Source organism: Nyctereutes procyonoides, unplaced genomic scaffold, assembly GCF_905146905.1.
Source record: "Nyctereutes procyonoides isolate TBG_1078 unplaced genomic scaffold, NYPRO_anot_genome, whole genome shotgun sequence".
In the NCBI taxonomy this organism is placed as follows: Eukaryota; Metazoa; Chordata; class Mammalia; order Carnivora; family Canidae; genus Nyctereutes; species Nyctereutes procyonoides.
This window is the reverse complement of record NW_026575028.1, coordinates 1,222,100-1,239,253: the sequence shown is the minus strand read 5'-3', so window position 1 is coordinate 1,239,253 and position 17,154 is coordinate 1,222,100. Positions and strand designations below refer to the sequence as shown.

The following is a 17,154-nucleotide window of genomic DNA, read 5'->3' as shown; positions in this document are numbered from 1 at the left end:
CAGGATCAGGCCCTGGACTGACGGTGGCTCTAAACCGCTAAGCCACCAGAGCTGCCCCAACTCACTTTTTTTTTAGGAGGCTCTGCACCTAGCATAGAGCCACCACAGGGCCTGAACTCACCCCTGAAACGAAGACCTGAGATTAAGAGTCGGACGCTCAACTGACTGAGCCACCACGTGCCCCAGTAACTCACTTTTAATAAGTAAAATAAAGCAGAAGTGACACTGTGATTTCCAAGGCTCGGCCATAAAAGATATTGTGGCTTCCACCTGGCCCTTGTCTGGGTCACTCAATCTGAGGAAGTCAAATACCATGTTGTTAGGACACTCAACATAGGCCTCTGGAGAGGCCCACAGGCTAAATACCTGCAGCCATATGAGAGAACCATCTTGCAGGCAAATCCACTAGCCCCCATAGACACTTTGGCCAAAACCCCATGAGCAACCAACCCAAAGACAAAACTGCCAAGCCAAGTCACTCTTCAATTTCTTAACCCTCAAAAGCCAGGAGATAATAAATGTTTGTTGTTATAAGCAATAAATTATCTGACTAATACACTTAATGATCAGAATTGTATCATCATCATGGCTACTCCATCTCCGTAGGTTCTCAACTTCGGTCAGTGTGTTCCATATCTGGATCTGCCTTGCTTCAATCTTCCCCAGCTGTGGGCTAAACTCCATAAAACAGCAGCCCATCCCTAGCAGGAATCAGAAGTGGGCTGAATTGTTTCAGGAAAGGTGACCAAATAGGAGTATGTAGGAGGTTCCAATCTGGCCACTGTAATTAATATTATGTGTGCATGGACATATGTGTATGTGTATTTTTGTGTGTGTGCATGTGTGGTTTTTTTTATTATTATTCATGTATTCATGAGAGACAGAGAGGCAGAGACACAGGCAGAGGGAGAAGCAGGCTCCATGCAGGGAGCTTGATGTGGGACTCGATCCAGGGTCTCCAGAATCACACCCTGAGCTGAAGGCGGCGCTAAACCACTGGGCCACCCGGGCTGCCCAACGTGTGTGTTTAAATATGGAAAAGTTTTCCTTAGATTCTCTAGGACTGGGCAGCCCAGGTGGCTCAGCGGTTTAGCACCACCTTTAGCCCAGGGCCTGATCCTGGAGACCTGGGATTGAGTCCCACATCAGGCTCCCAGCATGGAGCCTGCTTCTCCCTTGGCAGAGTGTCTCTGCCTCTCTCTCTGTATGTGTCTCTCATAAATAAATAAAATCTTAAAGAAAAAAAAAAAGATTCTCTAGGGCTTCTTAAGCCAGAAAAGATTAAGAACCATCTATAACTAGAAAAATCCTCTCTGATCTGTCTTCATCTTCCTTATTGGTCCTATCCTGGTGACTTGCACTTGATGGGTGCTCAATTAGTATAAGTAGGCAGGGGTGTCTGGATGGCTCATTTGGTTGGGGTCTGCCTTCAGCTAGAATGATGATCCTGGAGTCCTGGGATCAAGTCCCGCATTGGCCTCCCTGCTTTGTAGGGAGTCTGTTTCTCCCTCTCCATCTGCCCCTCCCCCTGCTCATGTTCTCTCTCTCAAATAAATAAATAAAATCTTTTTTAAAAAATAAAGAGGGATCCCTGGGTGGCGCAGCGGTTTGGCGCTTGCCTTTGGCCCAGGGCGCGATCCTGGAGACCCGGGATCGAATCCCACGTCAGGCTCCCGGTGCATGGAGCCTGCTTCTCCCTCTGCCTATGTCTCTGCCTCTCTCTATATATCTCTCTGTGACTACCATAAATATAAAAAAAAAAAAAATTTTTTTAAATTAAAAAATAAAAAATAAAAAATAAAGGAAAAGGGCAGCCCCAGTGGCACAGCAGTTTAGTGCCACCTGCAGCCCGGGGTGTAGTCCTGGAGACCCAGGATCGAGTCCCATGTCGGGCTACCTGCATAGAGCCTGCTTCTCCCTCTGTGTCTCTGCCTCTCTCTCTCTCTCTCTGTGTGTGTGTCTCTATGAATAAATAAATAAAATCTTTTTAAAATATAAAGAAAAATATTAATAGGCAAATGAATGAATGTCCATGCTCCTACTATCACTATAAACTTGCTCACATGTTTGTATGTGCACCTGTGTGCATAAGCCTGCTCATCCCTACCTATATACATACTTTGTGTTAGGACTAAGATTGACTATAACAGAAACCTCCAAAGACTAGTGGCTTAGATAAGATATGAATTTGTTTCTTTCATATACACAAAGTTAGGAAAGAACAATAAGGCTTGGTGTTGTGACTCCACCAACTTTTTTTTTTTTTTTTTTGACTCCACCAACTTATTAAGTATCCAGGCTCCCATTTTGCTCCTTTGCTCTCTTCATGACACAGCTTCCACTTCTCAGGCTTGGACATTGTGTTCACATTCCAGGCATCATGAAAAAAGACCAAAAAGGATATTCCATCTCCCTATAGATACAATTCCCAGAAGTTTTATGCAGACATACCTCGTTCTGTTGCACTTCATGAATAATGCATTTTTTTTCCAAATTGAAGTTCGGTGGTGACCCTGCATTGAGCAAGTCTCTCAGTGACACTTTTCCAACATTTGCTCACTTCATATCTCCATATCACATTTTGGTAATTCTTTTTTTTTAAGATTTTATTTATTTATTCATGAGAGACACAGAGAGAGAGAGAGGCAGAGACACAGGCAGAGGGAGAAGCTACTCCATGCAGGGAGCCCAACGTGGGACTCGATCCTGGGTCTCCAGGATCACACCCTAGCCTGAAGGCGGCGCTAAACCGCTGAGTCACCAGGGCTGTCCACATTTTGTTAATTCTTGAAATATTTCAAAATTTTTCATTATTATATTTGTTACAGTGATCTGTGATCAGTGGTTATGACTTGTTCAACGCTCAGATGATGGTGAACATTTTTAGCAATATAGTATTTTTTAACTAAGATATATTGAGTTTTTTAGACATGATGCTATTACTCTTAGTAGACTATACTATAAACATAACTTTAAATGCACTGGAAACCAAAAAATATATTTGACTTGCTTTATTGTAATATTCCCTTTGTTTCAGTCATCTGGAACTGAACTCCCAATGTCTCCCAGGTGTCCCTGTACACAACATCTGCATATACCTCACTGGCCAAAACTTAACCACATGGCCACACCTAGGGGCAAAGAAGTTTGGGAAATTCAGCTTTGTGCCTGGTTATAAAACGGGGGTTTCCTTTTCCACATAAAAATGTAATAAAGGAAACTGGCATTTTATGTCTCACACTAGGAGACCAACAAAAGAAAAAAACCCGGAGAATTAATGGGTCCCCAGAGGAAGGGTGGGAGTGCTGTGGCTGGAAGAAAGCCAGTGGAGGATGGGGAGCAGACAGCAGGGAGGTGGGTGGACCTGGGCAGTGGTCAGTAAAGGGACACATACAGAGCTTTCCCGAGGCCTCACCTAGTCTTGCTGAGGGAGAATTTTGAGAATAGGTTACAATTCATCTCTGTTGGGGAGTGATACTTATTCCCTTCTCATGTTTCCCTGAAAATACAACTTTTTTTTTTCTTCCTCAGAAAAGGAGGTAGGGGGGGAGGAGCAGATGGAGATTAGGAAAGCGAGAATCTTGAGGCTCCATACCCAGCCTGAACCCCAAAGTGGAGCTTGATGTCACAACACTGAGCTGAGCTGAAATCAAGAGTCAGATGCTTAACTAACTGAGCAACCCAGGCACCCCTGAAAATACAACTTCTATTAACAACGCTACTAGCTTCTCTCCACCTCAGACACAGAACACTTGATTTACTTGATGAGTAGGCTTGTAAGAAAGAAGGAGGCACATGTGGCTCTGTCCTTTCTCCCTTTAGGGAACCAGCCCATCAATGGGACCTGCTGTTCCAGTCTGCCCCTGTAGTGAGGAAGGCTGCCTTTTACACCTGTGCCAATGACTTCTGGATTCATGTGTTTCAAGGGTAGAGGGCTAGTAAGCCCATTTTGTCTCCCAAAAGAGCCATGTTCTACAAGCTTTTTTTTCTTCCAAATTTTTATTTAAATTCTAGTGAGTTGGGCAGCCCAGTGGCTCAGTGGTTTAGCGCCGCCTTCACCCCAGGGCGTGATCCTGGAGACCAGGGATCGAGTCCCACATCGGGCTCCCTGCATGGAGCCTGCTTCTCCCTCTGCCTATGTCTCTGCATCTCTCTCTCTCTCTCTCTCTCTCTCTCTCTCTCTCTCTCTCATAAATAAATAAATAAAATCTTTTAAAAAATAAAAAGTAAATTCTAGTGAGTTAACATATAGTGTATTATTAGCTTCAGGAGCAGAATTTAGTGATTCATCCCTTACACATAACACCCAGTGCTCATCATAACAAGTGCTCACCCATCCCCCATTACCCCATCCCCCACCCACCTCCCTCCATCAATCCTTGGTTTGTTCTCTATCAGTAAGAGTCTCTTATGGTTTGCCCCTCCCTCTCTCTTTCTCTCTTTTTTCCCTTCCTACCTGTTCATCTGTTCATTTCCTAATTTCCACATATGAGTGAAATCATATGGTATTTGTCTTTCTCCAATTGACTTATTTCACTTGACATGAAACACTCTACCTCCATTTATGTTGCTGCAAATGGCAAGATTGCATTCTTTTAGTGGTTGAGTCATACATATTCCATTATATATATAGACCACGTCTTCTTTATCCATTCATCAGTTGATGGACATCTGGGCTCTCTCCATAGTTTGGCTATGGTTGATAATGCTGCTATAAACATAAGGGTACATGTACACCTTTGAATCTGTATTTTTGTATCCTTTGGGTAAATACCTAGTAGTGGAATTGCTATTTTTAGGGTAGTTCTATTTTTAACTTCTTGAGGAACCTCCACACTGTCTTCCAGAGTGGCTGCACCAGTGCACATTCCCACCAACAGTGCAAGAGGGTTCCCCTTTCTCCACATCCTCTCCAACATCTGCTGTGTCCTGTCCCAACAAGCTGTTGACAGTAATGAATCTGATATTTATTCTGTCTGTCCCATGTCTATTTTTCAGTGGAGTAAGATTTAAGCAGGAAATCAAGGAGCATTTATGGACTTATCCTTAGAGCCTGTGTTCCCACTTGCTCCAGACTAGCAACCCCTATTTGCCTTCCCAAACCCTGGCAATTAGCAGAATTACTGGCCACCTGTGCAGTAGAGTGGCTCCAGCGGCCTAGGCCAGCTCCCGGCCCCTCCAGACCTCTAGAAGCAAAGAATGACATCTTTTGCACCACAATTAGAGCTCTGACTCAAGACCTGGACAACAGGGACATGGGAAGTTGGAGCAATTCAGCACTCAAGACACTAGGACACACACACACACACACACACACACACAGACATAGACACTAGGACACAATGACAGGAGCAAAGTAAAGGTCCAAAGAGGGACCCAGGGGCTTGAAACATCAGCACCCCACAGGCTCCTGCTCAGTTTCATTCCTTCAAGTTCTCTAGCCCATCAGTCTTCCCTGCTTGGAACCCATCAGACAGCAGGTGTGGCTGTGTTAATCCTGGGGTGAGGGTGACAGACCTTTAGTACGGCTGAGCTCTGGAAGAGAAGGCACTTTCCAGGACCTGTCTGAGCTTCCCTGGGCCCTGTGCTGTGGCTGGGGGTGGCAGTCCTGGCCAGAAAAATAATGACCCAGTCTCATTCAGATTATGTGACTCTAATTTGTAGCCAGATAACATTTACAGAAAAACTTTAAAACCTCCCAGTCTAAAGTACAGTGTCATTGACCCCACCTCCCACCTGCATCCCCAGATCTTTGCCTTCCTTACCCCTGGCTGCAGGGGTGGAAGGGTGACTTTCTGACATCTTGTCCCAGCCATAGAAGAAAATGAAGAACACACGGAGCCATCTGGCCACACTGATGAGTTCTACTCACAGCTCAATGCTCCTGCTCAGATTCTCCTTCTCCCAGAACTGCCACTGCAGTGTGCCTTTGCCAGATGCTCTTGTCCCTGTCCTGTGTCCACCCTCTCTCCCACTCCCTCACCACCTGCTCCAGGGAACTGCAGCCTGGGAGGCCAGGTGAGCCAGGGCATGTGTGATGGTTAAGCTGTCCTGAATATGGAGCTCCAAGACCAGGCAATGAGGAGAGGGCTCCTTAAAACTCAGGCAATGAGCTGGTGGCTCAGCCTGGCACACCTGGCCTGGTCCTCCCCACCACACCTGTGCTCTATGCAAAGTGTCCAAAAATGCAGGTGGATTTCTGAATGGGAGTTGGAGGGGGAGGTGAGTGAAAGGGGAAGCTGGAGAGGAAGAGAAGAGAAAAAGAAGAGAAGACTGGTAAGGAAATGCTGAAAACCAAACAGAGAGGAGTGAAGAAAAAGGAAGAAAACAAGAGAAGAGAGAGTCCAAACATCTTGGAAGCATGTGATGTCCAAATGAGTCCCTGGGCTGAGTTCCTAGCAGCCCCAGGGATCTACCTCCCTGCTCAAAGACTGTGGCCCTTCCCCTGACTCCCTGCTACCTGCCCTTCCTGGGCTTGCCCTGCCCCTCCCCGCCACTTTGGCCAATTCAAGTGAAGCAGTGGGAGTGAAGAAGGAACAAAGAAATCTGTAACTGGCTGTGATCAATTAATTGTGAAACCACTGCACTCACACCAGCCCCTCTTAGGCCTTTCAGCTCCTCAGATCTGGGTCCCCAAGCTGCACTGTACTTCTGTGTCAGGGCCGTGCCAGGATTCTCCAAATAAGGCTCCTTGTCCATTCCTTCTCTTACAGAGCCCTAAGGGGAGCATTTACCACTTGCTGCCCAGCCCTCACACTCTCCTGCTACCGACCCCCCAGGGAGCCTCTGAGGGGATCCAGGGGGGCCCAGCCTGCAAGCTCTCTCCTGGCTGACTAGCACACAGGTGCAGGCCTCTACTGGGCAAGCCCCAAGCCCTCACAAGGAGTGGAGGGGACTCAGGGCGGATGTGGTGGGGAGGAGTCCAACTGCCCTCAAAGAGCCCAGACTCTTGAGTAAGTTTACCCAATGCAGGAGCTGCCCCTCCCCAAGCCCTGACTCAGTATGATCTCCATCTGGTTACTGCCACTGCATCTCCAGCCCTGCACAGGTCATGGACTGTCCAGACTGGTTGCTCCTCATTGGTAGGAGGTAGGAATGAAACAGTCCCATGGGAAGAATCACACGTAAATCTTATCAAGATTCTAATTCTGGGGTCCCTGGCTGGCTCCGTCAGTAGCACATGTGACTCTCGATCTCGGGTCCCCACCTTGGGTGTAGAGATTACTTAAAAAAAAAAAAGACTCTAATTCCAATGATCAATTTACAGGTAATATGCAGGCCAGAGAAACATGTTAAAGAATATCCCTGGGCTCACTTTCTTCCATGGACAGAACTAGATAGCATCCATATCAGCATAAATAACCCAGAAAACAACCCAAAGCCTGGCAGCATATACTCCTCACAGCTAAATGCAGAGAAGAAGCCACATCAAAGAAGGTAAGGAGGGTAGAGACATGGTCAGCTAAGCGGACCCGGGGACCATCTGCAGGCACAGAAGGGAGAGAAGCAGTCCCCAGGCCAAGCATCCCAGGCACAGGAGACCTGCATGAGGAAGGTGAATCTCCATAACATTTGGCTTTGAAAACCAGAGGGTCCCAACAGTTAGGGGGGTTTAACATCTGAACTGTCATAATCAGTGGGGTTGGCTCTGGGAGAGCCAGGAGGGTAGAATCCTTGCCATTAAGATACAGCACAACAAACAGCCCCACTGAGATGCAGCACAGAAGCAGCAGTTTGAAAAATGCCTGGAGTTTATGGAAAAATATATTTACTAACCTCAGAGTGTGTGCTGGAGGGGCAGGGATCCTTGGGAGATCTCTCCAAGAACAAAGAGTGGACAGGCACCATTTCCTTCCCCAGCCTCTGCCTAGACACATGGACACCTGTGGGAACCAGCACAATGCCAACAACATTCTCTAACCTAGCAAGCACTGTGTGCCCCACCCCCATGCCCTTCTGCAGACTCACCCCCTCCAACCTAGCTGAGGCAGGAGCTTTCCTTAGCAGCTGTAGGTCCCCTCCAGCAGCTGACTGGCTAGGACCTGGCTGGCAGCATGCCCTGTTCCCACATTGTCCTACAAAACTGTCCCCTCCAACACATACTTGGCAGGAGTCCATCCAAAGCTGCACCACAAGTATGGCAGCATGCAAGCAGCCCTGAAAGGCCAGCCCCACTCCAAAATGACCACTACCCACAGCAGAGGAGAAGAAAACCACACACACGTTTGACCGCAGCCCGGCAGTGGGCTAGGGGCAAACATCTGGTCTGACGGCAGGCCATGCCCACAAGGCAAGCTTCTCAGAGGACAAGACACGGAGAGCACCTGCAGCTCTGACAAGTGCCTGGTCTGATGCAACTCAAGCCCCTGGTGGCCCCAGACTGACCCACTAACTAACAACACCTGTTCACAACAGGCAAAGAGAACCATTGTGGATGTGACAAACCAGCCACTGCTCGAGGTGCACATAACGCACACAGCAGACACCCCTGAAGCACTGGGCTCTAGTGAACAGGGGACACTGCACCACAGGGCACTACAAGACCTCTTCTCCACATGGCCACTACTTCCAAGAGCGGAAGATGTAGCTGACTTTCCTAACACATACAAACAGACACAGAGAGTTAGATAAAATGAGGAAACACAGGACTATGTCCCAAAGGAAAGGACAAGACAAAATCATGGCAAGAAAGCTAAATGAAACGTATAAGTAATATGGCTGATATAGAATTTAAAGTAATGGTTATAAAGGTATTTGCTAGACTTCTCAAATTATTCTAGAAAATAGAAGCGGAAGATAGCTTCCAAATTCATTCTATGAGCAGCATTAATTATCCTGATACCAAAATCAGATAAAGACACTATAAGGAAGGAAGGAAGGAAGGAAGGAAGGAAGGAAGGAAGGAAGGAAGGAAGGACAGATGAATATAGATCTGATGAATATCCCTGATGAATATAGATGCAAAACTCCTCAACAAAATACTAGCAAATTGAATCCAATAATAAATTAAAAAGATCACCACAACTGAGTGGAATTTATCCTTTGATGCAAGGATGGTTCAATGTTCACAAATCCATCAATGTGATACATCACATCAATAAGAGAATGGCTAAAAACCATGATCATTTCAAGAGATGCAGAAAAAGCATTTGACAAAGTACAACATCCATTCATGATAAAAACTCTCAACAGGGGCAGCCTGGGTGGCTCAGTGGTTTAAGCGTCTGCCTTCAGCCCAGGGCATGATCCTGGTGTCCTGGGATCGAGTCCCATGTCAGGCTCCCTGCATGGAGCCTGCTTCTCCCTCTGCCTGTGTCTCTGCCTCTCTCTCTCTCTCTCTCTCTCTCTCTCTCTCTCATGAATAATAAAATAAAATATTTAAAAAAATAAAAAAAAATAAAAACTTTCTGCTGATTAAAAAAAAAAAAACCCTCAACAAAGTAGGTTTAGAGGGACCATACCTCAACATACTACATAAAGGCCACATGTGAAAAACCCACAGTGAACATCGTTCTCAGTGGTGAAAAACTGAGTTTTTCCCCTAAGATCAGGAGCAATACAAGGATATCCCTCACCACTTTCATTCAACATAGTACTGGAAGTCCTAGCCACAGCAATCAGACAACAAAAAGAAATAAAAGGCATCCAAACTGGTAAGGAAAAAGTAAAACTTTCACTATATACAGATGATATGATACTATATATAGAAAACACTAAAAACTCCACCAAAGAATTACTAGAACTGATAAATTAATTCTGTAAGTCACAGAATACAAAATCAACATACAGAAATTCATTGTATTTCTGTTTTTTAGGTTTATTTATTTGAGAAAGAAAAAGAGCATGTGGGCACACATACGAATGTGGTGGGGAGGGACAGAGGGTAAGCCGACTCCAAGCTGAGCACAGAGCCTAATGCAGGGCCTGATCCCATGACCCTGAGATCACACCCTCCTACCTGAATCCAAGAGTTGCTCAACCGCCTGCACCTTATTTTTAATTCCAAATATATATGGCTTATGGGTTTTCTGGAAATATAATTAATTCAAAAAGTTAGTAAGGGATCCCTGGGTGGCTCAGCGGTTTAGCACCTGCCTTTGGCCCCGGGCGTGATCCTGGAGACCCAGGATGGAGTCCCACATTGGGCTTCCTACATGGAGCCTGCTTCTCCCTCTGCCTGTGTCTCTGCCTCTCTCTCTCTCTCTCTCTGTCTCTGTCTTTCATGAATAAATAAATAAAATCTTTACAAAGAAAAAAAAAACAAAAAACAAACCAAAAATTTAGTTAGCATCCAGTCCATTCCACTGAGAGTAATACTATGGCAAAGTTCTTGCCTAGTTATACTTTTTTTTTTTAAAGATTTTGTTTATTTATTCATGAGATAAATGGTAATGAATATTATTTATTCATGATCGGCCGGGGTCATGATTTCAGGATCCAGCCCCAAAGGATGACAGGGTAGCATAGCCATGGGATAACATGAGCCTGCCGATCACTCCTGAAATAGAGCGGAAGAGAAGACACCGCGCGGTCCCATCTCCCAGCTCGCCCTCACCACGGGCTTCCGTCCAGCATTAACTCAGGGTCTGATTTTCCGAAAAATGATACATCTTTCCCCTTTATCCACTGTTTCTACTGCCTTCCTTTTTTTTTTTTTAAGATTTTTATTTATTTATTCATAGACAGAGAGAGAGAGAGAGAGAGAGAGAGAGGCAGAGACACAGGCAGAAGCAGGCTCCACGCAGGGAGCCCGACGCGGGACTCGACCCCGGGCCCCAGGATCACACCCCGGGCTGCAGGCGTCGCCCAGCCGCTGCGCCACCGGGGCTGCCGCTCTACGGCCTTCCTATAGGCCTTGGTTTCTGCCCGCGGTGCTAAGCTGGAGAGCAGGGGAGGACAGGGTGCTACAAGGGTCGCCGAGCACACCCACAGCCCAGCGCCTCGAGGATAAGAAATGAGGCCTTAGAGTTCCGAGGCCGGGAGCAGGCTCCCCGTGGGTCCGCAGAGTCCCTCGAGAGGGGAAGAGCGGCGACCCAGGGCTCGGGCCGACGGCCTGGGCCAGCGCTCTGCTCTCCGCCTGCCGGGAGTTACTCTGGGGTCAGAAGGCCGAGGGCGGATTTTGTCAGGTTTGATTCAGGGCCTCTCTACCCCCGACATGGGGCCAAACTCAGAGCCCCCGTCACGGGTTCCGGACTCCCCTGCCTCCAGCCAGGCGCCCGGTCGGGGTGGCGGCGCGGGTGGCTCTTGCTTCGTCTGTCCTGGCCGAAGTGTACGGGTTTGCTCGCGCCCGCACCTTCCCCGCCTCGCAGTGCTGCTGCCGAGCACCCGTCCCTCCGCCGGCCGCTCGGAGGCACCGGAGCCCCGCGACCCGCAGCGCGAGGCCCGCGGCCGGCCGCCAGGGGTCAGCAGCGCGCCGCAGTCCGCCGCCCGCCCGCAGTCCGCCCGCCCCCGCGCAGTCCGCCCGCCCCCGCGCAGTCCGCCCGCCGCCCGCCCCCGCGCAGTCCGCCCGCCCGCAGTCCGCCCGCCGCCCGCCCGCCGCCCGCCCGCCCGCTGCCCGCCCGCAGTCCGCCCGCCCGCAGTCCGCCCCCCCGCAGTCCGCCGCCCGCCGCCCCCCCGCAGTCCGCCCCCCCGCAGTCCGCCGCCCGCCGCCCGCCCGCAGTCCGCCCCCCCGCAGTCCGCCCCCCCGCAGTCCGCCGCCCGCCCGCCCGCAGTCCGCCCCCCCGCAGTCCGCCGCCCGCCGCCCCCCCGCAGTCCGCCCCCCCCGCAGTCCGCCGCCCACCGCCCGCCCGCAGGCCGCCCCCCCGCAGTCCGCCGCCCGCCCGCCCGCAGTCCGCCCCCCCCGCAGTCCGCCGCCCGCCGCCCCCCCGCAGTCCGCCCCCCCGCAGTCCGCCGCCCGCCCGCCCGCAGTCCGCCCCCCCGCAGTCCGCCGCCCGCCGCCCCCCCGCAGTCCGCCCCCCCGCAGTCCGCCGCCCGCCCGCCCGCCCGCCCGCAGTCCGCCCCCCCGCAGTCCGCCGCCCGCCGCCCCCCCGCAGTCCGCCCCCCCGCAGTCCGCCGCCCGCCCGCCCGCAGTCCGCCCGCAGTCCGCCGCCCGCCCGCCCGCCCGCAGTCCGCCGCCCGCAGTCCGCCCCCCCACAGTCCGCCGCCCCACAGTCCGCCGCCCGCCCGCAGTCCGCCCCCCCGCAGTCCGCCGCCCGCCGCCCCCCCGCAGTCCGCCCCCCCGCAGTCCGCCCCCCCGCAGTCCGCCGCCCGCCGCCCCCCCGCAGTCCGCCCCCCCGCAGTCCGCCGCCCGCCCGCCCGCAGTCCGCCCGCAGTCCGCCGCCCGCCCGCCCGCCCGCAGTCCGCCCCCCCGCAGTCCGCCGCCCGCCCGCCCGCAGTCCGCCCGCAGTCCGCCGCCCGCCCGCCCGCAGTCCGCCCCCCCGCAGTCCGCCGCCCGCCCGCCCGTCCGCAGTCCGCCCCCCCGCAGTCCGCCGCCCGCCCGCCCGCCCGCAGTCCGCCCGCAGTCCGCCGCCCGCCGCAGGTGGAGGCCGGGCGCCCGCGGGGCGCTCCTTCCCGCCGGCTCGCGCCGCTGCGGTCGCCATTTGCGGCCCACGCGCTCGGGTCTGGGGCCGTCTCCCCCTAAATGGCAGCCGTGGGGCCTGGGCGGCCACAGCTGTGTGCAGGCCGGGGACGGCGGGGAGGCGGGCGGGCTTGCGGGCCCGCGCCCTGCCCGGCGACCCGGACAAACGGAAGGCCCTGAGCCCCTCGAGGGGACAGAAGCCCAGCGGGTTCCGGGCTTGGGGAGCAGGGCCCGGGTCGCGGCAGGGTCGGCTTGTCCCGGGGGCGGGGGTCGCGGCTCCCAGGAGGGCGGGCGGGTCTGTCCCCAGGCCGAGGGCGTGAGGGGCTCCTTAGGGGCTGCGGCTGCCCCAGCTCCACCCTCTGCTCCAGGCTCACCGCAGCCCAAGGAGACCTGCCCCTGACACTTGCTTCACACAAGAGTTGCAGCAGGAGCCTGGAAACCTAGTTACCCACTGCGTGACCTGGACGGGGTTGTTTGCCCGCTCTGGGCCTTAGCTGGGTCCTCAGTTAGATAAGATCATCTTCTGGCCTCTCCCAGCTCCAATATTCTAGGAATCCAAACACCAGGCTTCCACCCTCCCGGCTCGCAAGGGGCTTAGCCCCAGGAAGGTCCGGCCGGCCCAGGACAGACCTCACCCCCCTCACATTTGGTCTCTGGCCAGTCCCCAGGCAAAGTCCTTTTGGAAGACTAGACCCAGGCCACCCTGAAGGAGGAAGCTTTTGCTAAAGGCTGGGACAAAATGAAACTTGGCGATTCTGCCCTGGCGGCACCATGACATGTAGGCAGACTGCTATATGGATGTTTCTCTGGCAAAGTCAGTCGAAAAGCGCTCCCTGGACCCACCACACTCCCAGACCCCAACAGCCCTGCCAGCCCCCATACCTTTATTTACACCCTTCCTGGACAAAGAAAGGACCAAGAAAGTTACTTACAGGGTAACTGCTATATAAAGAACATAGTATGCATGTGAAAATAATATATATAATCTAGCACTCTGGGCAGCCCAGGGCGTGATCCTGGAGACCTGGGATCAAGTCCCACATCAGGCTCCCTGCATGAAGCCTGCTTCTCCCTCTGCCTGTGTCTCTGCACCCCCCCCCCCGTGTCTCTTGTGAATAAATAAAAATCTTAAAAAAATAATCTAGCACTATAACTTAATGTTGGCCTATAGATACAGTTATATATATACATCCAATCCTCCAGTGATAGTTCTTGTGAGAAGCAAGGAATCCAATCAGTCACTCAATATCCTGGTCTTGGGAAGAGGGATGTTCTGGGATTCTGGACAGGGTGGCTGAGGCAGATTACAGAATCCTATTCTGATGAGCTTTAAAAAGTAAGCAGGTAGCTCTTAATGATTATTTGGGCAGCTGTTCCAGAAGTGGTGATGGTTTAGATAGCTTTCAGGATCCCTTCCATGCTGAGACCCTATAACGTTTATCTCAGTTTTGCTAGTCTTCTCAACCCGATATATCTTCTCCTTGTTTTCCTCATTCCAAATGAGGAGCTGACCCAGAGCAAGATCCAGATCCAGATTCTGTGGGACTCTGAGGCTTATACATATTTGAAAGACCTTCTTAGAGAAAAATAATTTTTAAGTCTTTTTTTTAAAGATTTTATTTTATTCATTCATAAGAGACACACACACAGAGAGAGAGAGAGAGAGAGAGAGAGGCAGAGACACAGGCAGAGGGAGAAGCAGGCTCCATGCAGGGAGCTTGATGTGGGACTTGACCCCGGGTCTCCAGGATTACATCCTGGGCGGAAGACAGCACTAAACTGCTGAGCCATCCGGGCTGCCCAAGAGAAAAGAATTTTAAATCACGAGTACAATTGGTCTTAAAAAAAAAAAAAAAAAAAAAGAAGAGGTACCTGCAGGTACTTGGAAGGGGCTTCAGTGACACCACAGGGAATCCCGTCTTATTTATTTATTTATTTAAAAGATTTTATTTATTTATTCATGAGAGACACAGAGAGAAAGAGAGAGAAAGAGGCAGAGACACAGGCAGGGGGAGAAGCAGGCTCCATGCAGGGAGTCCGATGTGGGACTCAATCCTGGGGCCTCAGGATCATGTCCTGGGCTGAAGGCAGGAGCTAAACTGCTGGGCCACCGGGGCTGCCCAATCACTTTCTATTTAGAGATCTCTTCAAACTCTGAATAGTCTATGAGTTTTTCAAACTCTGAAGAGTCCATGAGTTTTTCTCCTTCCAAATCTTTTTTTTTTTTTGATGAAACATTTTAATCTGATGGTGGCCCACTGTACAGGGAGCACTCCCAGCTCCAAGAGGTCCCCTCCAGGTTATAAGGAAGTTCTCAAAAATAACTGGATTTGCAAGAGCCTGGCCCCTTGCTCATGGGAGGGAGAGGGAATGGAATGGACAAAACACTGAGGTCTGCTCCCTCATCACTTGTCATTCATAAATCCAGTTCTTTTTTTTTTTTTTTTTTTCCATAAATCCAGTTCTTAGCACAGCTCTTGTAATCCACCAGCTCTTCAGGCTGGATCCACAAGCCAATCTCCTTCTCCGCACTCTCCACAAAATTACTGCCATGGATAATGTTCCTGTCAACTTGGATGCAGAAATCCCCACGGATGGTCCCAGGTTTGGAGTCCACAGGGTTGGTCTCCCCAAGCATCACTCGGCCTGTCTTTACCACATTCAGGCCCTCCCACACCATGGCAACCACAGGCCCTGATTGCATGTACTTCACCAGGCCGGCAAAGAATGGACGGTCCTTCAAGTCAATATAGTGCTCCTTGAGAAGGTCTTCAGAAGCCTGGATTAATTTCATAGCAATGAAGCAGAATCCCTTTTGCTTGAAACGCTTATAATCTCTCCCACGAAGTTGTGCTAGACTCCATCAGGCTTGATGGCAATGAAGCTGTTCACTGTTGGCCATGGTCCTTTCCAGCTGCTACCGCCACAACTCCTTCTGGCGCCGCCCCCAAATCTTTTTCTGTTCTTTCCTTCCCTCTTGTTTGTTGGTTCCCCTTCCTTCCCTTGAGGCCTCTGGGACCAGAGGGACCTGCAGGACCAGCTGAGGTGGGGGTGGGGGTGAAGATGGACTACACACACAGGGAATCAGTAACTATGGAGATACCTGGAGAATGGTGGGGGCCAGGTTTCTCACTTCATGAATAATAACAGGGTTAGACATGACAAGGCCTGAGGCTGGAATAAATCCATGGTATTGAACAGAATTGGAGATATGAGTGCAAACTCATGTTTGTTTGCTTGCTTTTTTGAAGTAAACTCTAGGCCCAACATGGGGCTTGAATTCCCGACCCTGCAATTAAGAGTAATACCCATAGGGCAGCCCTGGTGGCGCAGCAGTTTAGCGCCGCCTGCAGCCTGGGGTGTGATCCTGGAGATCCGGGATTGAGTCCCACGTCGGGCTTCCTGCGTGGAGCCTGCTTCACCCTCTGCCTGTGTCTCTACCTCTCTCTTGCTCTCTCTGAATAAATAAATAAATAAATCTTTTTTTTAAAAAAAAAAGAGTAATACCCACAGATAAATTTGGAAATAAATACACATGTATATGTATAAATATTTTTTTGTGTGTCTTATTATATGCCAGTAACAAACAAAAATTCAGTTGAGTGGCTATGAAAATATCTAATTGGCTTTATTCAGTGATTCACAGAATCAGGCAGCATCCTATCTTTTTTTTTTAATATTTTATTTATTTATTTATTCATAGAGACCCAGAGAGAGAGAGAGAGAGAGACAGAGACACAAGGCAGAGGGAGAAGCAGGCTCCATGCAGGGAATCTGATGTGGGACTCGATCCCGGGTCTCCAGGATCACCCCTTGAGCCAAAGGCAGGTGCTTAACTGTTGAGCCACCCAGGCGTCCCGGTGATTTTATCTTCTAAAATGTTTTTTTTAGATGTTTTTGTTTTCTTTTTTGTTTCTTTTTTTTCCCTTAAGATTCTATTTATTTGACAGAGAGAGTGAGCACAAGCAGGGGGAGCAGCAGTCTGATGGAGAGGAAGAAGCAGGCTTCCCACTGAGAAGGGAGCTCCACACAGTACTTGATCCCAGGACCCTGAGATCATGACCTGAGCCAAAGGCTGATGCTTAAGCGGCTGAGCCACCGAGGCACCCCCCTAAAATATTTTTTACCAGGATCTCTAATCCTACATGTTCTTCTTACATGTGACTTTGAGTTTTCCATTGAAAAGTGGGGTCTCTCTCCCCTTCTCTTGAAAGTGGGAGGGCTTAGAACAGAGAGATGACCAACTGAGGTTGGCAGAAGTGATACCATGTGACTTCCAAGATCAAATTAGAAAAGACAACAGCATTTCTGCTTTATTACCTGAACACTTACTTTGGCCACCATATTGCAAGGAAGTTCACACTGGCCATTGTGAGGACCTACGCTGAGCCCTGAGATTGTATAGAGACAAGGAGATACCTGGCCAGCTCCTGACTGCTCCAGCTCCACCACCATTTTAACCGTAACCTCAAGAGAGAGACCAAACTAGAATTGCCTACCTGATCCCTTCCCAAATCCCTGGCCTACAAAACCTATGGGACACAATAAAATTATGTTATTTCTTAAACCATTAAGTTTCAGGATAATTTGTTACACAT

General features: G+C 50.5%; 1 protein-coding gene and 1 pseudogene across 1 annotated transcript in view; both read right to left on the bottom strand.

The window, feature by feature from the left end:
• Nucleotides 1–14,972: 14,972 nt before the first annotated feature.
• LOC129503362 (nucleoside diphosphate kinase A-like) lies at nucleotides 14,973–15,473 on the bottom strand (annotated as a pseudogene).
• A 130-nt stretch (nucleotides 15,474–15,603) lies between these two features.
• Nucleotides 15,604–17,154, bottom strand: part of ADA2 (adenosine deaminase 2) — a 33,715-nt gene continuing 32,164 nt past the window's right edge. The window contains exon 9 of the mRNA XM_055315343.1: nucleotides 15,604–15,659. Within this exon, the coding sequence (XP_055171318.1) occupies nucleotides 15,648–15,659 (12 nt within the window). The 3' untranslated portion in view covers nucleotides 15,604–15,647. The remainder of the gene's footprint in view (nucleotides 15,660–17,154) is intronic.